General features: G+C 43.7%; 1 protein-coding gene and 1 long non-coding RNA gene across 4 annotated transcripts in view; both read right to left on the bottom strand.

The window, feature by feature from the left end:
* Positions 1-13,569, bottom strand: part of LOC114056164 — a 23,207-nt gene extending 9,638 nt beyond the window's left edge. The window contains exons 1-2 of the long non-coding RNA XR_003570933.1: positions 12,421-13,569; positions 916-923 (exon numbers count right to left, since the gene is read on the bottom strand). This is a non-coding gene — a long non-coding RNA (uncharacterized LOC114056164). The remainder of the gene's footprint in view (positions 1-915; positions 924-12,420) is intronic.
* A 1,213-nt stretch (positions 13,570-14,782) lies between these two features.
* The window catches only part of HIPK2 (homeodomain interacting protein kinase 2), a 131,811-nt gene continuing 120,914 nt past the window's right edge, over positions 14,783-25,679 (bottom strand). For all 3 annotated transcript variants that reach the window (XM_027881152.1, XM_027881150.1, XM_027881151.1), the window contains exons 13-15: positions 18,263-18,510; positions 17,076-17,236; positions 14,783-15,391 (exon numbers count right to left, since the gene is read on the bottom strand). In XM_027881152.1, the coding sequence (XP_027736953.1) occupies positions 14,924-15,391; positions 17,076-17,236; positions 18,263-18,510 (877 nt within the window). In that variant the 3' untranslated portion in view covers positions 14,783-14,923. The remainder of the gene's footprint in view (positions 15,392-17,075; positions 17,237-18,262; positions 18,511-25,679) is intronic.

Raw genomic sequence — 25,679 nt, 5'->3', positions numbered from 1 at the left:
CGACCCCTTGCCTGCTACCCCCTCAGCTGTGTTTCATTTTCCCTCGTATGTGGTATCAAAGCATTTCATCGCCGTTATTTGCCTTTCCCAGTAATGCTGGACCCCAGAATCACAGAATCAATTTATTTGGAAAAGACCTCTGAGATCAAGTCCAACCTATGACAGAACACCACCATATCAGCCAGACTATGGCTCCCAGCACACATCCAGGCTTTCCCTAAACACCTCCAGGGATTGTGACTCCACCACCTCCTTGGGTAGTCCATTCCAATGTATAATCAGCTTTCTGTGAAGAAATTCCTCCTAATGTGCAACCTAAACCTCCCCTGGTGCAGCTTGAGTCTACGTTCTCTTGTCCTGTTGCTGGTTGCCTGAGAGAAGAGACTGACCCACCTGGCTACAGCCTCCTTTCAGGTTGTTGTAGAGATTGATAAAGTCACCCCGAGCCTCCTCTTCTCCAGGCTCAACCCCAGCTCCCTCAGCTGCTCCTCATAATCTTGTCACAGGAGACAGATGTGTCCAGGCCTTGCCTCCCTGTAAACATCATACCTGGTATTACTTTAAAGCCTTAAAAAACCCAAACCCAGCCTAATGGGATTTGCTTTTCCTGTCACTCTCCACTACCCACCACTGCCACTCGCAGGCCACAGCCCTCTCTCTTGTGCCTCTGGGGTTAACACCACATTGAGAGAAAATAAAGGGTTGTGAGGAGAAGTGAGGAAACAGGATCATGCAGGAAAGCAATCACTTAAAAAAAAAAGAGAAGGGGGTATTTTGAACCCAGGAAAGAAGGTATTAGGAGGGAGATGTGACCAGCACACTGATACAAGGGAGAGCAGAGCTCTGATATCTGCTTCTCCACATCATAAAGTACAGGGTACAGGACAGACAATCTAGCACGTTCAGGTAAAGAACGGTTGAACCTTCATTGATGCCTCCCGTGATCTGCTTCCAGGCCCGCCTTTGTTATTCTTATGACTCTTAATCTGTAAACTCCTGAGGAGGCCTGTTGCTGTCTGAAAGAGAGAGAGAGAGAGAGAGAGAGAGAGAGAGAGAGAGAGAGAGAGAGATTAAGTGTGGAAGAAACATCCTCAAGAAAACCCAAGTGAGCTTTTCTTGAGCAGCCCAGCAGCACCATGATGGAACTGTGACCCAAACCCTGGTCCATTGAGGTGGAAGTCAGTAGCAGCCTCATTGTTTGTGGGAGTATGAATTCTTCTCTGTAGTTTTCAGACCATTCCTGAGTATCTAGAGAGGATGGGAATTTTTGACACAGGGTCCAGTCACAGTATTGTGAGTTACAGTAAGTTCTTTTTAACTGTACTTTTCCCCTTATTCTCCTCCCTCCCCATGACATTACAACAAGTTTTAATTTATTTTTTAATAAGCTTGAAATAAAAAAAAGGGGAAGGAGAAGTGACTTTTTTTGTATTTAATGAGTTCACACACCAGAGGCAATATGCTGTTCAAGTACAAATGGGAAGTGTTCCAGATGCCTCCTGTGCCCCAAAACCACGTGTCTGGATGTGTCTGGAAAAGTCTGTACACAAACACAGCCTGGAGTTAAGTGTACTTTAAGCTACCTGGTGTGCCTTACACATTGGAATTTCTTACAGTGTTAACAAGGGGTGACGAGTCCCCATGGGGATGGAGTGCTGCTCCCTGGCTTGTGCTGGGTTCCCAGGGTTGACAGTGCTGCCTGAAGAAGCCTGCTCCTGTCCCAGCCTGCTGCTTTGACAAATAGTTTTTAGCATAGCTCTGGATCCGTGCACTGAGCTCCTCCAGCGGCTGCTTCCCTGTGAGCAAAAGCCCCAAACAGCAAAGACTTTGACATACAATGCGGTGTTATTTAAAGGGGGCCTTTAAATAACAGCCTTTATTGCTCATTATTTGCACAGCCACCTAGCAGGAGAAAACATAAAGACAAAGCGCATTGCAGGAAATGCTGATGCAGGCGCAATTGCTGTGGCCTGACCAGCATAGTAAGAAGAGAAGACACGAGAATTTACAAGATGCAGATCCAAAACACACTTGCACAGGTGACTAAAAGGCAACAGCCTGTGTTTCACAGAGCAGGACCATTTCCCTTCCTTCTCCCAGACACTTCCACTTTGATTTGACATGAATAGCAACTAGGAGGGCAGAGCTGCATTGAAAGTCAGACAAGCTCTCCTCATATGCATAAATACAAATTCAGGTGCCAATCTCTGGACTCTAAAAGAATTAAAACATAGCTGCTGCACTGGAAAGCATAAGCAGCACATGCCAGAAACAGCAGCACCACTGTGCATTAGGCCACGTTGGTGTATCCCCCACGTTCCCAATTTTAAGCAAGAGCCATACCTACCTGGAATAAACCAGTCTGATTGAGGCAAATGCTCTCAAAGCACCAGCAGAGATTCCTTGTGGCCCAGAAAGAAGCTGGATTAGCTCAAGTTTGTTGGCAGTAATTTGTACCAGCTGCTCAGGACTGTGCTCTCCGGGTGCTGACATTTACTGCACTCTAGTGAGTTTGAGAAGACCCTTCTCAGTCTCTTACTGAGGTGGCTGAACCCCTCACTGTTTCCTTTCACAAGGCAATGCAGGTATATTAGAAGCAGCCCTGCTTAAATTGAGAAACCATTTTCCCTTTCCAGGAAAAGATAGTCAGAAAGTACATTCTCCAACTAATGATGCATTTTAATCTATTTTGGTCTTGGATGACAGAGTGACAAAGATCTTTTACAGTTTTATAGGTAAGTTTTACAGGTAAGTTTTACAAAAAGAAGAAACAAATAAAGAAGACGCGGTAACACAACACACACATGGAGAAACTCTGCATTGGTTAGTCTAGCTGTTCTAGATTTGCAGCTGTTTCTGAGCTTAGATCACTCACTAGTGTCTCTCATATCATGACCCAGTAAACTCCTCATTTCCAGCAGAGCATCTAATTGTGCAATTACCTGTTAGCTGTTTAATAGGACACATGATTTTAAATTAAACATTGACTTAATTGGTCTGCTGGACAGGCAGAGACATTACAGCTTTAATTGCTTTTACCGAGTTGGGGTCTCAGTCAGTTCACGGCAGCTGGGAGAAAGGGCCCGTGACCTCCTGTTACCAAAAGTTTTATGTCCACCTAGAAATTCATTGCAACAGTTTCTGCAGTGCTCCCTGCTTATTTCAGGGAGTCTTTAGAGAGAAGGCTGAAAAACCAAGCTGGCAATACTCACTCATAAAACGAGCCTCCTGAAGGTTTGTGTCCTGACGCGATCCCGTCGCCCGGCAGTGCTGTGCAGGGCCATCCGGCGGTTACCACACGACTGCAGAAGCCATTTGCCGGACACCAAATGCAAAGTGCAGCCCGGTACAGCTCTTTGAACATGGCTCCGGCCATCTCAAGGAAGGGAGAAGCTGAATTAACGAGATGAATCCCACAGGCTGGAAACCTAGTAGCTTGCGCATGAGTCACTGCGGTGGGAAACGTCAGCAACAAATCCAGGTCGGTCTTACTCTCCCTCCATTAAAAGGAGCTGCTGAGGAGCCACTGGCCTCCTCCAAGGTGATGCTATGGTATAATAGGGGACCCTTTGCAGATGCCTCCAGCTTGCTCCTGAGTGACCCTCCCAGTGAGAATTAGGCACAGCCCAAAAGGCAGGTGTGGCAATTGCCAACAGGTGGTGGTTTCAGCATCTTAATGTCTACTTAAGCCTTTCAAAGCTCAGCTGGGACTTAGCAAAGAAAGGAAAGGGAGCAAATGAAGTGAGAGCTCAGGCTAAAAGGAAAACCAGCCCTATATTTGCAGCCGATATCCACCCTCCAATCAGCACTGTGGGATGCGGCAGAGAGCTCTTGACAGAGCTGCACACGGTGGCTCTGAGCAGCCTTCTGTGCTTTGGCAAAGCATCTGAACGCAGATGCTCTTCTGCCCTGGGAACAAGATGCATTTCGCAAATCTAAACATGTCACCTCAAAGGGAAAACTATTTATTATTAATGATACCATTAGTGCTGTTTTTCCAATAGACTGAGGAGATTAAATAATAGGATCTGAAAACTAACCAAATGTTCAGACCAAACTAGAGAGAAGACATACAGACACACAAACTTTGCAGTGACTTAAAACAGTTTAATGTAATTCCAAGACAAAGTGTGATTACATTTCTACACATATACAATATGCATATGTGAGTTGACAAATTCTGATTAATAACTCGTTTCACCTCAGAGACCGAAAAAATGATCAAAAAGAAACCGTGAATAACAAGCTATAACATAGTTCACCACAACGGGACCTCCTTTCTCACCCTACAGTTAGTAATATTACAATTAAAATAACTATATTCTTCTATAATGTATTTTCTGTTAAAATCATCTCATAAATTTACAATGCTATTATTAGTTTCCAAGACTAATATAAATTCACTCCATTTTTCTACAACGAAAATGATTATTAATTAGAAGCACACAACGTCATGATGAAAAACACAAGCATTTTTTTTTTTTTAGTAGCAAGAACTTGATTGGTTAAGAATTAGTTTTCTTGTAAAACATTCTAAAGCCAAGTAAAATATCCATTCTTATAACATACCTATAATATGAGACTAAGGAATAGGTTACATATAGGTCTACAACACATCAGTTTGTTTTTGTTTTTTCTTTTAAAAGAAGAAAGACATATTACTAAAAGAAAAAATAAAAAGAAAAAAGAGGAAGGAAAGAAAAAAAAGAAAACAGAAAAGGGACAATTCACATAGGTAAAAAGCAGTACACAAGAAAATACTGTTGCACACAATAATTTTCACAAAGATTAACATGGATTAACACTCTTATTACAGAAACCGTACAGTGAAGGAACACAACGGCTCAGGGCTTTCGTGGGGTTACTGGGCTGAGATGATACTGTAGAGAAAGAACCACTTGAGATCCAGAGCTGGGGCAGGGGCACCTTTTCTCTTGTGATTACAATAGCATTTCACAGCTCCGCCCCCCCTTTCCCTTAATAATTTTGGTGCAGTGTATATTAACTTCCACTTTCCATCCAGAGTACGCTGGGCTTGTGGGCAGTCGAAAGGCATAAAATGTTCCCTCCATTTCACCCCTTCCGTTTTTAAAAGGATTTATAGCTCATAAAATAAAAGAAAAATGTTTCACCCATTGGTTCATTTTTAACTACCTTAAATCTAGACTTTTCACCTTCCAAGATGCCCCTCCTTCTTCTCTCTTTCTCGCTCCCTCTCTTTCTCTCTCTCTCTCTCTCACACACACACTCCTTTATTAAAGCTATTAATGACACTTCCTCTCCTTTCAGAAACTGGATTTGGTATGAAATATACAGGCTACATTCTGGTTCTGCCCAAGTAGAATGTGGTACCCAAAACGCCTTGATTGCTTTGTTGGTGAAACATGGGATGTGGAGATCCTTTTTACACCTGAAATGGTTGTGCCCTGGAATATCTGTGGAAGTTTCATTTAAAAGAATACAGAGCAAAAATTATAAAAGAAAATTAAACAAAGATCAAACACATAAGGGAAAACGGGGGAAAATAAAAGTCAGAAGTGTTGTATGTAACCACGTGAGGTGGGAGCGCTCAGAAGCGCTTTTTTCCTTGTGAGGGCAGAGGTGCTGTATGTAACCATCCAGATCCTACGGGATGTGCGTTGCCAGTGTTGTAAACCCCTTCTTGCCTAACAAGCTGCAAGCCAAAGTATCCATCAAGACTCTCTGGCTCCTTCATTTGAGTGTGCTGGTATTTGCGAGTCTGACTCCTTCCCAAGAGAACAGGAGACCAGGCAGGAGCCAGGGGCAGCAATGCCTGTGGATTGGGTGGTGGTGCGTGGTGAGGGTGGGCTTTTTCCATCTGGCCCCAGTGCTGCTGACAATCCTGGCTTGCCGTATGATACCTTATCGCTTTGGGAATGTGGACAGCGGGGCAGGCGCGGCCCCCGGAATGGTGCTGCGGGAGGAGGAGGCGGGTTGCACTCGCCTGGCCCCACCGCTGCTGATTGTACTGGGAGCAGCACAGGTGCCCAAGTGCAAAGCATTGCCGGCTGCTCCTGTTCACTGCCTCTGCTCTAAGCTGACTGATACAGCCCCGCCAGGCATGGTGGAAACACGTAAGGAGCCCTCCCGTGAGTATGCGAGCTCCACTGCTGAAGCCGAGATGTACGTATACATATTTTTAAATGCCAGTTCCTTTACTTTCATGACCTCAAAGTACCATTTTGCCCAGCAGACATTTATACCATGTTCATTGTTTACCCAAGTGAAAGAATACAACAGAAGAAACTAGACAGGCTAAGGGAGACCAGGGAGTGGGGAATGTGATATATCAAAACACAAATTACAGGGTAACAGCAGCGGAGAAACATCATTATCGGGAACTGGCATGAGCTGAGAAAACAGAGTTGACAAGGAGATGGTCAGTGAACTTTGTATTTTGTTTACTGGTTTAAAACATTTCTGTGGTGGTAAGCATTATTTGTAAGAAAGGGGTGAACAGATGAAAGCCAAATTACAGCATTGCCTCTGAGTGGCTCACACACACAGACACACATACACACTCTCACAAACACACCCCCAACCCCACCCCCAAAAATAAAACAGGCATTCACTAACTCAGGAATTAATTGTTTGGCTAATGATTTATCAACAGTACAATACAATCCTTCCTTTGAATATCCTTCATTCTCCTGATGCGGGTATCTTCATCCAGATGAGGATCCTACATAGAACAGTGAATTTCGTGTCGTGATCCCTGCTTCAAACCAGGGACGCCTGATAAAGCATATTATTAAAACAAGAGAACAAACAAATAGCTTATCTGTTGAACTAAATATTCAAAGTGGGTGGAGTGTTTTTTCAATCAGACTTTGGAATACAGTGGATTACTTCATCTCTGGACTGACTTTCCAACACTATGTTATATCTCAAAACAGAATATACATATTAAAAACATACTTGTACTCTTCCATTTTTAACGGGTGAAATTAAAAAGAGGCAGCTGTATTGAGTTTTTGAAGGTGACACTTATAAACACAAGATTTCCCTTAAAAAGTACCAGTTTAAATGTAAACTATAAAACACTGTAATAACTATAAAATGTAGCCAGAAAACTGTTAAGTAGCCACAGTCTATTATTCAGTTCACATTGGTTTAAAATGTGACTCATTAATATCTTCTAGAAGGCCAAAGCATTTTACAGTAGCTATAAACATATATACTTACATGTGCATTTTAACATCACAATTGATTAAAATACATAAAAGAGTAATCTATTCCTTGGTTTATTTTTTTTTTCCTTTTTAAAGATTCACTATCTTCAGAATTCGCTCAAGCAACAATGACCAGGGTGGGCATTTATCGCTATTCCGCCCCTATGGAGTTCAGAGTCTTTGAATCAAAGTTCAAGCTGGCTACATGATTTCAAAAAGGCTAAAACCAGGATGAATGCCCACATTTGAGGTAATTATTGCCATTAGGTCACAGTTTGCGTAATGTAAGTGTATTTAAATCCTTCTTTTAAAAAAACAAAGGTATCCCACAGTACCAGGGGATACCCGTTGAAGCAATCAGAATCCAGAATCCTGATCAGTGGGTTTGCTTCCAAAGGAGCCGGCGGTCCCAGCGCACAAGGCACTCCTGGGACAGTCGCTGACCAGCCTAGAGCTCAGGCGAGCAAGCCTGCAACAAGCCTTTTTTTCTATTTTTTACTTTTTTTAAAAGAAAAAGAAAACAGAAGGAAAATCAGAGGTGCCATAAAATAGATGGATAACATTTCTGATCAGAATTCCAGACCAAAGCTTTTCTAATCTGTCTTATTCCTTTCCAAACAGTTTGCTAAAACAAAAATAATAATAATAAAAAAAAATACATCGGCTTAAATATTAACTCTATGCCAGCACTGCAAAAACTCCTTGGCTATGTTCTGAAAGTGGGATAAGCTTTGCTTTTTTTTGAGCATTGTTGCCCCATTGCTTTCTGTTTCAAGAGGAAACCTTGTTTGAAAGAAAGAAAGAAAGAAAAGGAAGAAGAAAATGAGGAAGGAAATGAGAGAGGGAGGGAAGAAGAGAGGAAGGGAGGATGGAAGGAAGGAACGGAAGAAGAGAAGGAAGGAGGGAGAGAGGAAGGGAGAAAGAAAGGAAGGAAAAATAATCCCTGGCTGTCAGAAGTACACACAAGTATTTACAAGGTTTGTGTGAATCTGCACACAGTTCCCCTCACAGCAAAAGAGTTAAGAACAGAGATGTCACAATATTTATCAGTGCAGTAAAAAATATCATTTTTGGAAAAAAATATACCTTTAGTATTGCCTTTCTTAGATTAACTATGATAAGCAAAAGATTAAAAACAAAAACTTTATCTTCAAACACACATGAATAGTCTGTTATAGCAGCACTGCTAAAACTGGAAGGACAAAGCTAACCCGTAAATGAGAAACAGGAGTTTCAAACCACAAATGCCGAATGCAAAGCCTCCTAGTATGCTTCCTAAGACTTCTGAAGAACCAAGCCAATCTACCATTCAAATTTCACTCTCCACACACACAAATGCTCTAAACCCACGTCTTCCCACTGAAAGCATTTGACACACGCAGAGCTCACCTCAGTTTACCTCCAGACAGGTTCTCATACCTCCACCTGCATCAGCAGCTCCTCACACGTAACTAACAAACTACCGCCTCTGGGATAATTCCCAGTGATTATGTTTGCCCCAAGGGAACAAGACACCTTCAGCACAGAGCCCTAGGTTGGCAGTGCTCCCCTGCACACTGCCCAGGCTTACTTCCAGGGGCTGCCCCTGCAGTGGGTCTCACTGTGTGCCCGGGGTGGGTATGAGCGTGGTGGCATCACAGCAATACACACAGTGTTCCCGGGTGGTGGGAAGGATGGACCATGGGGATGGAGACCAGCCTGGAAAGCCCAGTGCCTCTCATCCAATGCAGTACTCCGGCGAGGAGCCTACACACAGCCTTTGACAATAGGACTGTCATCATCTCTTCAAGCACTGCTGTAAAATGGTGTAAAAATGGTGTAAAAAACCTCACTCTGCAGCCCACGGTGAAATTCTCACCATCATCAGAGGCAGCTTTGTTGGAGTAAAGCAGCGGGAGAACCCCAGCAACACAGACTCATCTTCTCCTTCATAAGTTTGGAGAGAGCAAAATGATTTGTAGGCACGTAAGTGAGCTTCAAGAAGTAAGATGGGGACTCCTGAACTTCAGACATAGGCCCTTCTCAGAGGAGCACTGAGGGGGGTGATATAGATGGGTGCCCAGGACCACAGATTAACTGCTTTGAGGCTCCTACAGCACATGGGATCACAGCAGGGACAGCTGTGTCAACAGGAAGGGGGAAAACATTTCCTTCCCACATTTTTCTCTTCTACATTGCCTATCCCCTGCACACCTTGCATACAGGTATCTAGCATTTGGCCCACAAATAGCACTGCAGTTCTCTAATGGGCTGATTGCCAAGCCATGGAAGAACATGAGCGTTAAGTCCAACACCCTTGCCCAGCTGTGCCTGTCCTGACCATGGCACCACTGTTTGGGGTCTAACCCACAGAACAAACCCAGCATCCTAAATCCAGAGAAGGAGACACTACAGAAGCATGCAGAGCATCCAGAAGCTTATCCCCACTACACAGCTCACCATTTCCACACTGCATTGTCACCACTGCAACACTTTAATCAATCCGAACAATAACGAGAGAAGAAAAACACTTTTGACATCCCCTACAGTTTAGGATAGCAGCAATATTTAGTGTGAATGTCTCTGCTCATCAAGCTAGTACTCAAAACCATGGTAGAAACTTGAGAGAGACGAAAAAGAAAAAAAAAGGGAACAGAATAATGGAATTCCACAGCGTATCCTCATTGCCTGGTGCTCATGACTCGTGGCTTCATTTAATTTCTGAAATAGGTGGGTCTCTTTCTCTCTTTCTTAAAAAAAGGTATCTTTGGTTAAAGAAAAAAAAACAGGTTTATTGCCCTTCAGATTTGCTAATGGAATTGCCTTCAAACCAAGCTAAAAAGACACAATTCCTTGAAAGTATATAAAAAAGGAAAATTGTCACAGTCAGAAGTGTCCCTTTCTTGGAATGTTTTACATATTATGACAAAACTACTAGAGAAAGAGAGAAAGAGACCTGCCAAGGCCCAATTTGTTGGGTACAAGCAGGTACAACTCTGCCAAGGAAGATGCAATTGCATTTGCTCTCTCAAATGACTGGATTTGACCCAATCTACAGTTGAGAAGTGCTTCCATTTGGGTTTTCCAATCTGCTCATGTTGGTAGTTCTCTCCCCTCCCTCATGCATTCTGGCTTCACAGCAGGGAATTGAACATCCACCTCTGAGGAGAGGCAACGTCCGTGCTTTCTGCACAAGAAGAATGCAATACAAGATAATGGGGAAAAGGACCACTCTTTCGCTGTGCCAGCCATAAGCCACCCATAAAACTTCCAGCATCTAAACATTCGCCTCCCCCCTCAAGTTTCCATGCCATTTACCCCATGCACACAAGGAACACCAACTGAACCAAACCACACCAATCCCATTTCCTCTCCAAAGGATTCTGCAAACAAAACAAGCTGGCTGTTATGTGTGTGGTACCGACAGCATGCAAAGCTTTTGCTTCCTCTGCTGAAATGACTGTTTCCCCTGTGACTAACCACACCTTTTTCCACACAATGCCTTTGTACAGGTGTGAGGGAAGAGGTGTTGCTCAGCTCCCTCATATCCGCCAGAAAACAGCTCTCACACAGTGTTTCACCATCAAAGCAACTTGATGGTTCTGCTGTGCATCTCTTGCAATCAGCATCCTATCACCATGATCACCTGACCACCTACAGCTGGCAGACCAGCATCTCCAGGATGGACAATGTGAAAAGTGGCTCCTTTGATAGGCACTGCACCCCTTCTCACAGCCATCCTGTGCTGTTGTAACAGCTCCACTGCCAAAAGCCATCCAAAATCAGAGCTGAGCCCACGTGGCAGAGCAGGTCAGATGGGAACACAGGGAAAATGCAATTAGTACAAAGTAAAACATTACTTTGATTTTGCTGGCCCTAGGCTAGAGGAGCACATAAACAACTATTTAACTTAAAGGGTTTAAGTCAGTTCTTTAGTAAAGCACTCAAGCACATGATTAACTTTCAGTCTCTGCTGAAGTCCTCTAATTTTTTAATAGAATTTAAATTCAGTCACTGCTTCCCCCTATTCTAACAGAGCAGGTAATGCAAATGAAACCATAAATATCTAAACTGTAGCAACCAGAATAGCTTAACAAAATTCCACAAAAAATAATTATAAAAGAAGGGAAAATCTACATCAGGAACAAACAAAGGAAAAAAAAAATCAAACCAAGCATCCTGGCCCTGCAGACATCTAACTAACCTTCCGTGAGAGTGGGAGAGCAGGGGAGGAACACTGCCCTGTCTGCAGCCAAGCCTTACCCAGCTGATGCCAGCCATGTGCGCCAGTGTGCTTTATCCAGTGATGGGACTGAGCCGCACGCGCGGCTGCTGTGGCTCCTTTAACACCCCTGTTCCTGGAGAGCCACCTACCTGCTTTCTCCTTCAGGAAAACCAAACCCTTAACATGTAGTGTGGCCTTGGACTCATCAACAGGGCCCAGTGATCATGGCCTGGAGCACAAATAAGTCTTAATCTTATATAATGTCCTATCCAACTGAGTTACGGTGAGCTGGATTGTGGGGCACCAAGGTTCTTACCTGCCTTTGATCCAGCTCTCCTGACCGATCATTACATTAGCTGCTATTGGGTTTTGGCCTCTGAATGAATATTTCTGGACTTATTCTTAAATGCAGATGTGACCCAGAGGATAATTCCTGTTCCTCAAGGCTGTAACTACTCTCATGGAGTGGCCTCACACCTCCCAGGTTAGTGGCAGTGTTTTCATCCTTGGAATAATTTTGTTTCTCTTTTCTCCTGCAGTTCTCACAATCACAGCAACCCTTCCAATGCAACTGATGAAGAGAAATAAAATTAAGAACAGTAACAACAATACTAAGAGAAAAAAAACCCTATAAAGTTTAAGGAATGCGTGTGCAATTAAAACCCAGAGTAAAATACAATAATAATAAAATAATAATCATAACAACCATACAATAAAATAACATTATCTTTCCTTTTCATGACATAAGCAGCATGACGCTCTCGCTCCCAAACTGGTGGGAGAGAAGAGGAATGCAAGAGAGAGAGAGCAGGGTTTTATTTTCCTGCCTCAAGTGAAAGGGGACACGTTGTCTTTCCAAAGGAAGAGGGGGTAAGGTGCATAGGCTGCTGGGAGATTGCATCCTCATCTACAGTATATTGAGCTGGAATGAAGGATAGGCAGGAAAAGAAAACTGTGCAAGGGTAGCCCAGGAACCAGAGCTGGTAACCAGGGAGGTTATTTGGTGGTTTGCCAGAAGACAACAGCCTATGCATAGCGGGATCCCTTCTTCCAAGCCAGTCAAGCACTTACTGCAAGCCAATATATTTGTGCTTGCCTTTCCGTCAGCTTTTCCAACCTGAGAGAGCCTTCTTCATCACTTCCACTCAGGGAAACTATCCCTTACCACCCTGCCAATGAACCTGCTATTTTCCAGCATCTTGCAAAATACTTGACTACTTCATGCTCTTGTTACAGGGAAATGTAGAGTAGAACCAAGTAGCCACAAAGACTTCAGCTTTCATGGAAATGTTCTATCAGATTCCTTTCTCTCCTTCCTTCTCCGGACACCCACAGGCATGGGTACTCTAGAGACATTTCCAAGTACCGATGCACCAGTGAAACTGCAGCTACCAGGGAAACTCCCCTCTGAACCAAACCAACTACAGGAAAGGCTCTCTTTGGAAACTGTTGGAAAACAAGACGACCATGTAGCATTCCTTTGTGTGGAGGACTGCAGCACCACCGTGCTCTCCAGTTCCAGGGTCACTCTGCCACTGCAGCCAGTTTTTCAAGGTGTAGGTGAGAAAAGAGGAGGGGAGGCACACAGTGTCACAGCTCTGTTAGAGTGGGTAAGGCTCGATGTATTAAAACACTCTTTTCACTTAAGAAACCTGAGATTGACTCTCTCAACTGGATTTTCTCATGCTTGCTCTGGGACTCCATCCCTTTCCTAACCCCTTCTCATCAACAGACACAGTGAGAGATGTTGGCAACAACTAGTGTTTCCCCCTTTCAAGGGCTAAATGTTTGTTCCCATTTCAAACACACAACTAGGACAACCTGATGATGAGGGCGGACACTGTCCTCCCACTCCATCAAGAACATCGTCAAACAGCAGAATGAGAATTCAGTTTCTGGGGAGGAAACCTGCTATTTCAACAGGACAGAAACAGACCAGTCCAGAAACAAATCCCCAGACCCTCTGGGAGTCACCTGGGGTCTCACAACTGACCCGGTAACTTCCAGCCCATCCAGTGCTTGACAAAACACTTCTGACCCCAACGAGCCTCCCCAATACCTCGCCGAGTGAGCTAAGATTGATGACGTGGGTAAAAAACCCAACACCACCAGCAGAAGGAGAAAATCGGCAATAACAGCCTACCAAAAAAAAAAAAAAAAAAAAAAAAAAAAAAAAAAAAAAAAAAAAAAAAAAAAAAAAAAAAAAAAAAAAAAAAAAAAAAAAAAAAAAAAAAAAAAAAAAAAAAAAAAAAAAAAAAAAAAAAAAAAAAAAAAGAGAAAGAGCTGAGAGTAAATTCCGACTAGCCTCAGTCAGTTTCTAGGAGTACCAGTGGAAGTAAACCCTTAAACCGCGTCTGTAGTTCGGTAAGGCACTACGAGGGAATGATGTAAAACTAAGACTGTGACAGTTGTAATGGCTGTGTCGAGGAACACACCACAGAGAGAAGGCAGCATCTGCACGCACACACACACACACCCACACACCTGGACAATCACATTTGTTACATGCCTATGTTATATCACTTTTCTTTGTGCAATCACATTGAGGAATAGTCTATTGGTATCATTGAAGTAGAACACAAAAGAGTAAAAAGGGGTATGACCTGTATAGTGCTACATTCTACCGGGGCTGGGGGCAGCTAAAATGTTTCCTCCTATACTAAAACAGCTAAGGATTAAAAAGGAACATTTCAAAAAAAAAACAAAAAAAAAACAAAAAAAAACAAAACAAAAAACCACAACAAAAAACCACAACTGAAATCCAACATACATTATTAGAGATCTTGTTTAGGAACAGCATTTCTCAGGGATTTATCCAGTGTGTTCAAGAAAAAGGAGAAACACCCCCATTGCTTCTGCTCTGAACCAGTGCTCCATGGCCTGACTTGCCCAGGTGGGTTTAAACGTAACAGTATTAGGTCCGAATTTAGAGCACTGGGACAATGTTTTATCCTCCTACCTCAGTCTCCCTTACCCACTTTCTTTTTCCATTAAAAATCCCCCAAAACCTGTGTATACTTTGGGATATGAAAACCACTGCAAAGATGGGGTATAAACCCTTTGAAAAGCTGGATAAATCCCTAATTCATATACCTATAGGATTAAAAACCTAATGGATTTCATTTTAGGTGTTTTGGACAACAAATTTCTAAATGTAGCTCACTATTGGATGAAAATAACCTTTAAAAGTCTGTTGCTGAAGTTCTTCAAAAGACAGGACCCGCTGGAGGGTCCTTCTGCTTCTCTCTTTCTCTCTAGTTTGGTGCAGAATGGTTGGTTTTTTGTGGTTTATTTTTTTTTCTGTTCTTTTTTTTTCCGTTTTTTTTTTTTTTTTTTTTTAAATAAAAATTGCAGAATTGGTTCTCCCCCTTCTTTCCTCTTTTCCTTTTCTTCCTTAAAGTCTCCTTCGTTCAAGTTTCACGTGAGCCTCCCACTGCATTGTTAAGTTTCTCATGTTCTTCAATACAAAAGCGGCTGCCTCACTCCCCCCGGGATGGGTGCGTCTCTCGCTCTTTTATTCCAGTGTTTAGATGTAAGGGTACTGGTTCACCTTGGTGGGGCTCAGTGGGTATCCAGTGTAGACTGTGGAGGCTGGAGAAGCACTGATATAGGTCTGGTGGGCAAACTGAGCCTGATACTGGCTCGGGTGGATGGTGGGTGAGGGCAGGACGCGCGGGCCCATGCTGACAGGGACCTGGTGGACGATGCTGGCGGGGTAGGTGGTGTGCTGCACCGCGTGCCGTGCAGACCCTTGGGAGGCCACCAGGTGCGCGACGGTGCCGGTGGAGCCCAGGGCGGCGGGGGCGGTGTATGTGTAGAGGTGGGGCTGGGTGGGCAGGTGAGCAGCGGCCGCCGCGGCCAAGTGGGGATGAACTGTACCATGGCTGGGACTACTGTGCGGGAAAGAGTACGGGGCCTGAGCTATCGTTGGAGTGATGTAGGCTTGCTGTCTCCGGTGACTCCCTGTGCGGTCGGTCGTGATGTGCTGCTGGGCCTGGATAAAGACAGCAACAGTGATAAGCAGTTACAACTCAAGAGATGGCTCTTCACCTCCTCAGTAGTGCCTGGGAACCTCCCTGCAACACCAGGACAGCCTCAGGGAAGTCTCCTGGGCTCCTCCTCACATCCTTAGCACCACCAGTCTTCCCTTGGAAATGGGTGACAGCACTTGGTCCCTCGCAAGCCCAGGTTTCATACATCGTTCCTGTAGTTTCTTAAGTTGACCAAAACGGCCCCCAAAAGGCCAACAAGTCCCTCAGTTTCAGCCACAAGCTGCTGGCACAGCTATCACAAAGACACAGCCTTGGATGCCCAGCTCCCAGGAACATCTTCCACAAATCCAGTTGCTCACACAAAACCTGTTTTTTTGTTAGTGAACTCTCTGCTGACAAAATGGGCTGTGCAGATATTGCCTAATTATGCCTGGAACAGGCATTTTATTTTTGCTCAGTTTGGGTGTTTGCAGTTAATAATTTCCTCAGTTAGTAAAAATAACCATGTTATTTTTTAAAAATATAACCCTTGGTTTGATCAGATCCTGCAGGTGTCTGGTGCCCTCATGTAATCTGCTATAATTACTTGGGCAGAGGCAACTTCTTGCAGTGGGACAGGAGCAATGCACTTTTTTTCCAGGGATTTTCTAGGTTGTTTTCTTGCGCTGTACAATAATGTAAGGAGTTTTCCCTGTCATTTGTAGTCAGAGAATTAAATTACCCATAAAGTAGGAATTAGAAGGCAAGAAGGAAAATGCCCCATGCTATTTTCCAGCTCTTCCAAACAGCATCTCACCCAATTCCTCAATTTTCACGCACTTTTATTTAAAATTTGTTCACATTTTTAAATTTCATCTGCATTTTGAGGGGGAGGGGACATTCTTCTCCATCAAATTATTTTTCTTTTTAAAAAACAGCTCTGTTCATCCACCTGTGGATGCAAACTATCACCGTCCTCTGAACTCTCCTTTTCAGGACCTTCTCCTCTTGAAACACTGGCAACTGTGCTGTAACTTCTCTACTCTTGGAGAGTAGAGAACAAGTAACAAGTACATCTTGTTACCTCAGGGAAGAGAGAGGCCCCAGGTGCAGGATGTGAAAAGGCAATTATTTACTGAAGCTCCCATCTAATCACAGACTACGAAAGATGTTGAGAACTGCATGTTTCCAAGAAATGGGATTTGCCCAGATCTCAGCTCAGGTTTATCACAGGATGGATCAAACTCCTAGGTCATGTATATGCACAATGAGGTCATATGCTCATGAGGTCATGTATGTGAACAGAGGCTTTGCTTTGACTTTCCCAGCTGGGCTGAGGCACTTCACTTGGAAGATGTCCTTCCCATAGTTACCTAGAGCTAAAGAGAATTGAGTCCTTCCTACGTGCTCCTGCTCAACTCTGTTGGGGCCAAGCTGCTGCACTTCCCTCTCACGTTATTCCCACTCACACTGTTATTCCCACTCACATCTGACTTCAGAACATGTGGTAAGAGTACCACCAGCCCACTCAGGGGTGTGATCTGCACTACCCCTGCTGCCTGAGCTGGAAGACCAAGGTCTGCAGTCAAGTAAAAAACAGCTGATCAAACTCAACTATCACTAGACTGGAATGGGACAGCCCATGCTGGAGGAGCAGTAGGGAACAGCCAGATGATGCACCACCCAAATCAGTCTTGGTTGACTTACCTGACTTAGATTAAGAGGCTGCTGCTGCTGGAAATGTGCTCCTGGTCGCTGCTGCCTATAGGCAACGGCTCCAGACGAGCTCCCTGAAGAGTGACCGCTGGTGGAGGTCACGGTGCTGGAGGACTTGGACTTGTAGGAGGATGAGTGGTGACTGGTGGTGACTGTGCCAGGAAAGGAAACACATTTGTAGCTTACATCACATTCTTTAATTGCTCACCCTACCTTTTCCTCACTGCGTCTCCTCCAGAGTGGCTTTTGGGAGGAGACATACAACAGAAGCAGGGTAAGAAAACTGTTTCTCTTAATTAACAGAATACCTCAGCAGTGCTTCGTATACACCACCAGCCTGTTATCCTAGAGGCAGACAAGCAGACTTGATAACTGGACCCAAAGCAGGCCTGAAGAAGGCTTTACAGACCCTTCAGAAGTGCGAGAAACTGTTCTGCCAGCAGAACTGTATAATGCAGGTACAAATCCCAAGGAGAGGAAGGAAAGTATGGTGTGCACAGCATAAAAAGTCCCTGACTTGCCTAACATCAAGGTGAGTGGGAAGGGAGGGAGAAGGTGCTAGTGGGGAGCTCACCCTTTGAACCTTTGTTTTCACCAGCAGTGCATCAAAAACAAGGACCGCCAAGTAGCTCAAAGCCAGTTGCTTCATGCCACACTTCCACCATAAACCTCTTTTCAACACATCCTACTATCTAGCATTGCAGAGGTTCTGGATGAGCAAACCTCATCAGTCCATAATGAAGACCCTGGGGAAATGTTCTTCTCAGAAATGTCAACAAGTTTGGACGAAAATTCACACATGTTTTCAATCTCTTACCTATTTAAAAATACACCTATGGAAAGGCAAGGTAGCAAAGGTTCACACCTGCATTTGTGAGCCTTTAATGTCAAACGCTGAGCTACAGGCTGCATTCTTTTCTTGGGTTTGTACAGAACTAACTGGGTCCGACACTTGCCCCCGTGACTCCTGAGTGAACCAGAGCCCATAAATAATGCAATATGGCTCCCAAGAACAGATGTGTCACTTGAGAGAAGGGTAGGAGGCTGGAGCATCATTTTTTTTTTTTTTTTATAAAACAAAACAAACAAACAAACAAAATGAAACTGAACAATGAGATTCTTCCAAGATAAATCATTTATTTCTTACTAATTTTCTTGACGGAAGAGGTGCAATTTACCTGGTGCCAGGCTATCGCACTCTACCAGCACCTCACTGGCCTGGGTTTTCAGTGGTGGCACGATGATCGTTCGGGGGTTCCCACTGCAGTGAGTCTCTGGAACCCCTTTGGTGTCGTAGCTGTTCCCATTATTCTGCCCTGCCCGATGTTGCACGGCGTAAGGGCTGTTGTTGCTGGAGGAGTCGGAGTAGGGCGAGTCATGCACGGTGACACAGCTGATGACATTCTTCCTTTGCTTGGACAAGGTGCTGAAACACAAGCAGACATGTGGAAAGAGTGATCAGGCAATGATCAACTCGAAACCACTAGAAGACTCTGCCCGTGGCAGATGAGCTCCATAAAGGCAAAGCACACCCTTCAGTCCTCTGCCAGAGAGAGGCTGCTTAAGCCAAATCCCAGGCTTCAAAACTCACTCGTTACTATTCCAGGAAAGCCCTCATGGAGGTCAAGGAGTGAGTAAGACATTGTGGATAGATCTTATATTCACACTGCTGAGAATAGCACTGAACCAGACTGTCAGATTTATTTTCAGACTGCTTTTTATGTATGTGTGCAGTAGAAGCCCAGCACTTATACTATGCTTTGTTGCGAGTCTCACCACCCACACAAAAACGTGGCGGTTTCTCTCAGCCTTCCAGCAATTATTTAATAATAGATGCTATGACTTTTCATGCTTAAATTCCATGAATCTACAAAATACACTCCATTCTATTTACTAATATGGTGCAATGGGCATATATGCTCAATAAGCATCTGAAAATGAGGAATGAATGACAAAGAAATGAGCAACGGATGTAATGCTTTTGATTTTCTTTCCTTTCTCTGAATAGGCACTGGGTCTCCTAACTCTAGTGTAGAATATCAAGGTCCTGCTGCAACTAATCTATGACATCAAAATAGTGATTAAAAAAAGAACATCAACACTTCCAAGATTAGTGCTAGAAGTTCATTAGACTAGACTGCATGAGTACGATTGGGATTTGCTCTGCTATTGTGTCTAATTATTCCTGATAGTTTCTCCTTCCTGTTATGAGCTTGTTTAGGGAGAAAAAGAGAGCGAAAAAGAGGAGGGAGGAAGGGGGATGGTGAAGATTTGCTTAAATGGCTCACATCCTTGACAGTGCACAGACCTTGACTACAGAAAATAGCTGTTATGTTTCACTGATTGCATTATGTTGTTATGGCAACTGAAGTTTTTAAAATGATGAAAAGAAATGGATAGCACATAAAAAGCTAAGTAATTAGGCTTAATGGTGGAAACAGCCCCAACAGGAACAAAAATGACATGGAGAAAAAGGAATCTTAACTTCTTGAGTGTGTGCTTTAAACAGAGAGATCTCTTTCCCATATAGTGTCCTCCTCCTTCTCCCACTCTGCCTAGTCCAGTCCAAGGAAGAGCTGTTAAATACAGTCTGAGTCTGTGATGGTGCTGTTTGTTCCCTAGTCTCAGCATTGCTTCTTACCCAAGGAAAGGTGGGTGGAGCAGACACTGAGAGCAGTTTCCTTCCACAAGGACACTGTTTGCCATATTTATTTTTCACACTGCTAAAGGAGCACTGGTGGATTCCCTTCCACTTGTCCATTCCAAAGTCTCCCTGTCAGCACTCACAAACTGCAACTCACCACCTTGCTCCCAAGACTTGGGATTGAAAAACTATCTTTTCCTTTAAAGAATGCCTTGGGGTGATGCATTCACAAACAAGTTACCATCACACAAACTTTCCCTGGGCTATCATCACAGCATGCTGCTTTGTCCCAAGGAGGACACAAAACCATGTTGTTCTACTCACAGTGAAAAACAAGTCTCAAGAGGCCCCTGCTATGGTCACTTGGAACAGGGCAGATGATAGAGAAGGAGAGGGAGCTATTGCACAACAATCTAGAATTGGAAAGTGATCCTTCCAGGGGCAAGGATGTATCAACAGGAAAGATGTACAACACCAAACCCTCATATTCTGTCTTTTCACGAGAAACTGGAGAGCTCTGGATTAGAAATGAAAAGAGCAGTAGCATATCTTAGATGGACAACGACTGTATGTGAAGAAAGATGTAGCAGTTTGGATATGCCGCTATGAAAGAAGAATATTAAGCCAATAAAAATGACTAATATTGCATCAATATTCCCCTCTCCATCAGTAGAAATGCCTGTAATCGCACATTTATGAGTATCCATGAGGCTTGCCCTTTGCAGCTACCCTTGGCTGCCAGTTGGGAAGAGAGATATATTCTTTATCTCTGACAGTTATTACATTTTATAAAGAAAAATCAAGTCACTAAAGAGTTTTCTGACAACTGATAAGGTCTAACTGTTCTTTTACAGTCCCTTCCTTACATAAGTGGCTGAGCTGCTGAACTGGAAATACCTGCTCTCAGCTGACACTTGACATGGGAAGGTTGAGCTGTAGAACTGGAAAGGTAATTTTCTGTGTAATCTGTGCTATTTATTGTTTTAGAATGGACATATTTTTCACCAATTTGATTGAGGGCTTGTCAAAGCAGAGACCATGAGAATTTTTCTCCTTGAAGTATTAAAGCTCCTTGGTTACAATAAGAAATTCAAGTATAACTGTTTGCTTAAACAAGTAAGTGACCCCAAATCCAAACCCTTACAGAGGAAGGGACTGCAGCAGGGTATTAAACTAATTTCATGGATTGGAACCTGAAAAGGACCAGAACTATGGTCCTGCCAGGCCTTACGCAAGTACTCAGCAGAACTAACGTGTCTCATCTCCCAAAGTCAGCTGGGCTATTCCAGTAACAGGGCTAAAGCCCATGGGTAAATATTTGCAGGATTAGGGCCCAAGGGATCAGCCTTTTGATTCATCAGGCTGCATCATTTCAGGGACACGAGGAGTCCCATTGAAAGCAGCTGGATTTCTGTCTTTAGGAAAGGTAACAACTGCAGTTAATGTTACAGCAGGTAGAGAAGTCACTTGGGACTAACCACAGGCACCCAGAGCTCAGCACCTGCTGTGCCATAGACTGCCCCAGAGATTAAGGGTGGGAATTTAAAGAACATCAAAGGCCCAGCTCATGCTGAAAATCAGTTGATTCACAGGCATAAAGATACAAATAATCCAAAATGGAGGCTTTTGAAAATTCAACCCAGTAGAGTTGGCATTCCCCCTACTCAAAGCCTTCTTGCTAGTCTGCAGCTGTTCTCCTTCCAGCTCCCTTTAAGGACTCAGCTGCTCTCCCCACCTCACAGTAACCCAGGAGTTATCTGTGTGAGGTCCAGACTGATGTATCGCCTTCCCTGCTCACAAACTATGAGGACTGAGAGCTTTTACCTGTTGACATAGCCCTTGCCTACTCAGCAAGCTTACTGTATTCCTATAACTCAGCCACAGCTTTTGGGGATGTTTGTGCTTTCACAGAAAAATACTATTAAAAGTCTTGCCCCTTTCCTATTAAGCTCAGTCCAGGCCTGGTAATTGCTTTCCCTCCTGCAAGCACAGTCGTGGCAGCACACGTGATTTAGTAGTTCTGCGAGTCAGTATGTGTTCCTGGTCAGCTTGTGTGCCTGCCTGCATATGTGGGTAGGTGTATTTTAATTCTCCAGAAGAGGGAGGGAGGGAGGAAGGTTACTGAAGTGGCAGTGAATCCATCTACATAGAATGAAAAGCACTAATCCACATTTTAACCCTTACTGCATGGGGCTGTGTCCTCCCTTTTGAAACAGCAGCTGATAAAATATGCATTGCTTTGCGCATTTATTTATTAGTTTGTGAGAAACATCCCATTCCCACCTTGTCCTGAAGAGCTTGTTCTCAAACTTGGACACAAAAGAAAAATTCATGTCTGTCCAGTGTGCAGACACAGAGCATGACCATGCCTTTGAACAAGCAGAAGAAGGTCTTGGAGATGGTTCTCTAACATAACACCACCCTCCTGAGCGCACAGCAGAGATGGACATGGGTCCCTATTGCCTCCAGCAAGGAAAAGTCTGACAGAGGAAACAAAAGACAGGCACCAGGCAAGAAACTAAGGTGGGCAGCTGATAATGGAAAGGTGCTGAAGGCAGAAGTTGAGAACAAAAAATGAGAGGAAATAAAGGAAAGGAAGATGCTGAATTAGGTGTTAATGCTGAAACCACATCAGTAGCCAAGGACAAGGACAACAATAACTCTTATTACAATGCAACTTGAGATGATTTCTACTTGCTGACGGCCCAGCCCAAAAGCTCAGTATGTGACAGCATTGCACGAAAGGGACCTTTTTTTTCCCCTGAATACCTTGAGTTACATCGGAATCACAGAAAAAGCAAATGGTGTCTCATGGGGGCAACTCTTCAGTGTGTGGTTCACCCCAAAAGCAACAAACCTTTCACTGTGGCTGACACTGTAGCAACATAATCTTACAGCTCTCAAGGTCACAAACTTGGCCTTCCAGTTTGGAGGATGATGGAAGCCATCGCACAGGAGTTCCTTTGAACTGGTGCGTATACAACCAGGGCACGTAAGCTTTACCTCACATTACAAAAACTCTGTTCCAGATCTCTGAAAACTCAGTAACATGCAACATTTTCAGTTTGCTGCTTCAAAGTAATCCACCTATCCTAGGAAAGTATAGAGTCAGCCAACAAAAAAACCCCACACTACAACTGCAATCGCTGTCTTCATGCTGAAATCTTATGCCATGCATAGCTCAGTGTCGAGAACATGCCCCCTCTCAGCTCAACCTCCATCCTGACCTGTTAATCTGCTCTCACCTTCTTTGTGAATCTGTAATGGTAAGAAATATTTATCAAGTACTACACTGAGACCATTTTATTAGGCTACACAGGATGTGCAGTAGCTATTTAAGTCATATATTCTGAATTGCTTAGCAGGTTGTAAAGGTCCTGCTGCTGAAGGTTTGCTGACAGAGCTACTGTCTATCTCTGTTATTTTAAGTATTAGTTGCATGTCATCGGTGTGTCTTCTGGAGATGGAAGGCACCGATCTTTTAACAAATGACTGTGGTTAGGCAACATATTGCTATGCAGAGTCAGTGCATTACTATGCACAGCGTAACACAGCCACAATAGGCTACGTGTCAAGAGAGAATTACAAATGGTGTTTTGCCCCTACCACATGCACATCAGCAAGTTGGCAAAAACACCTGGTTTGTGCCTGCCAGCAAATTCTGCATGTAAGGGGAATTAAAGTCTTCTGAAGTGGGGCCCACCACCATTGCACTACAATGTGAACAACACGATTAACAACTTGCATCAGCTTACGCTCCGTTATAAAGACACACTCCGTTTCTCACAGAGACCACATTGTATAGTTTAAAATCTTAAGAGAGAGGGAAAAAACCACAACCCTCAAAGATTTTGTTGCAGTGAAGATCATCAATGAGCCAGTTACTCAGTATGCCGATGCAACAGCTGCAGTCAGCCTGCCTTGCCCAGCAAGACTGATTACTGTGAGGATCCCATGGAAAACCAAGCTGGAGAAATGTTACTTACGACACCAGCATAGGCAGTGGGGAACTGAGGGGCTCTCTTGTCTCTCTGGGGTGGAAGCACCCTCAAAACCTATCACCTGAAAGCCATAGTTGTATTGTTTCAAGACAAATCATGTTTTTCTTGGCTGCTGCACTCATTGCTTGGAGTAGAAGTATTCTTGGCACATCATAACAGCCATCTCAGCTGCCCTTCCTTCTACCCCTTCCTCCTGCCATGCTCTGTGATGAGTCTCTTGGCAGAATGTAGAAATACCCCTCACTGAACCATTAGTGCAGCCCAGTCCATGCCTCTCCAGGACCTTGTGTGCTCTCCCTTCCAGCCACAGTTCCAAGATGGCTTTGTGTCTCTCTGCTCCACGTTTAAGCTGTTGCTTTTTTTCTCCACTTCTAAGCTTCAGAAATATTTAATCAAGGGAGGATTTATATTTAAACCAGAGCAACAGGTGAAGTTGCACACTGGGGAGTACTTAACCCCTACTACTTGCTACTCATCAAGTATATCCTCCAATGACTGCAACTGCAGTGGCACTATAGGTCAGTTGCCTGTCTGCTTGACTTTCTTGCAGGAGCAAGTAGAGAAACTAAAGAGGAATAAACTTTAAAAAATAAATATCAGTCTACTTTCTATTTCACTTTCTTCAGTGCTTTACAGGTTAGACCCAAATTATTCTATGTAGAATAAATAACAGTTGGGGTATTATCTTATAGCACAGCAGTGAATGCCTCTTTGGCCTATGAAATCTCTTTGTAGAGGACGCAGAGCTGAGAGCGTACAAGTTCACTGATGACAAACAAACAGGGTGACAAAACTGTTTCCTGTTCATATAATACATTTTATATGCAAATTTCCCCCCCTGCTGCTTGAAGGGACAAAATGTCACATGCAAAACTTTGTGGGCATCAGAAACCAGGTAAAACCAATTCCACTCAGTAATTTTTTTCCCCTTTTATTTTGATCATTTCAATTTATTCTTCTTATTATTTGTTTCTATTTTGAAAGAATAAACCCCTCCATTGAACCAGAAACAAGAACTCTTCTCCTCTGAAACTTTCTCCCCTTAAATAAAGGTCAAAACTTTTTGCAGTTTTGAAGCTTCGCCAGATCTCACTGTATTACTAGACAAAACTCAACGTACCTTGCAAAAAAGCCTTGGTCTTGATGGAGCTAACTTTTCTATTCAGGATTTCTCCCCCTGAAAATCTCTGACCATCTCTCTGAGGACAGTCCCTGCTGAACTGTACCTGAGGTTCCTCCTTGGTGACTCTGCCCCAGGCTCGGGGCTGGGGCCCAGTAGATGGCCCCTTTGACAAGGCTCCACTAAGCAGGTCCTCCAGGGCTCATCTCACACCACCTCCCCAGCACCTTTACGCAACAGGAGCCCAACATTTTCAGATGACTTTTGATTTTATAAAGATTATACCAAGCTATGCTCATCAATGGTGCAAAAGGAGCAGTGTGCTGCCCTGCCTTCCTGATCAGCTGGTATTTCAAAAACATGTAACATAATGTTTCCTACTTTTCAGTAGGAAAAGGAAAATTCTACCCATCTCACAATAATTTTTTCAGATTTTTCTCTCACCAGTAAAAAATTTGCATCCCCTGTATGAGAAAAGCTCTCTCTGCTGCTCTGGTATTACAGAAAGGCTTTTCTGATGGCATAAATCCAAGCTGTAGGGCTCCTTTCCTGCATCAGTAGTATAATGTTTATCAACTTTACCAGTACTGCTTAAACTGAGACTGACCAACTCTTGCATCCTCAAAGGACCTACTACTTCTCACAACCAAAAGTAGCTCTAATCTTTCTTCACTGAGAAATCAATAAAATAAGCATTTTTAGTCTCATGGGTCAAAGTGAAATTTCTAACCCTGTAAGAAATAAGAGAAGGAAGTGCTGTAGCAAATTCAGGAGCTGATCCAAAGACAGTGAAGTTAATGCAAAGTTACCATTGCTATCAGTAAGATGGG

This window comes from Empidonax traillii, unplaced genomic scaffold, assembly GCF_003031625.1.
Source record: "Empidonax traillii isolate 1590-97213 ecotype Southwest subspecies unplaced genomic scaffold, ASM303162v1 scaffold84:size2688230, whole genome shotgun sequence".
Taxonomy (NCBI): Eukaryota; Metazoa; Chordata; class Aves; order Passeriformes; family Tyrannidae; genus Empidonax; species Empidonax traillii.
This window is presented reverse-complemented; position numbering and strand designations above follow the sequence as displayed.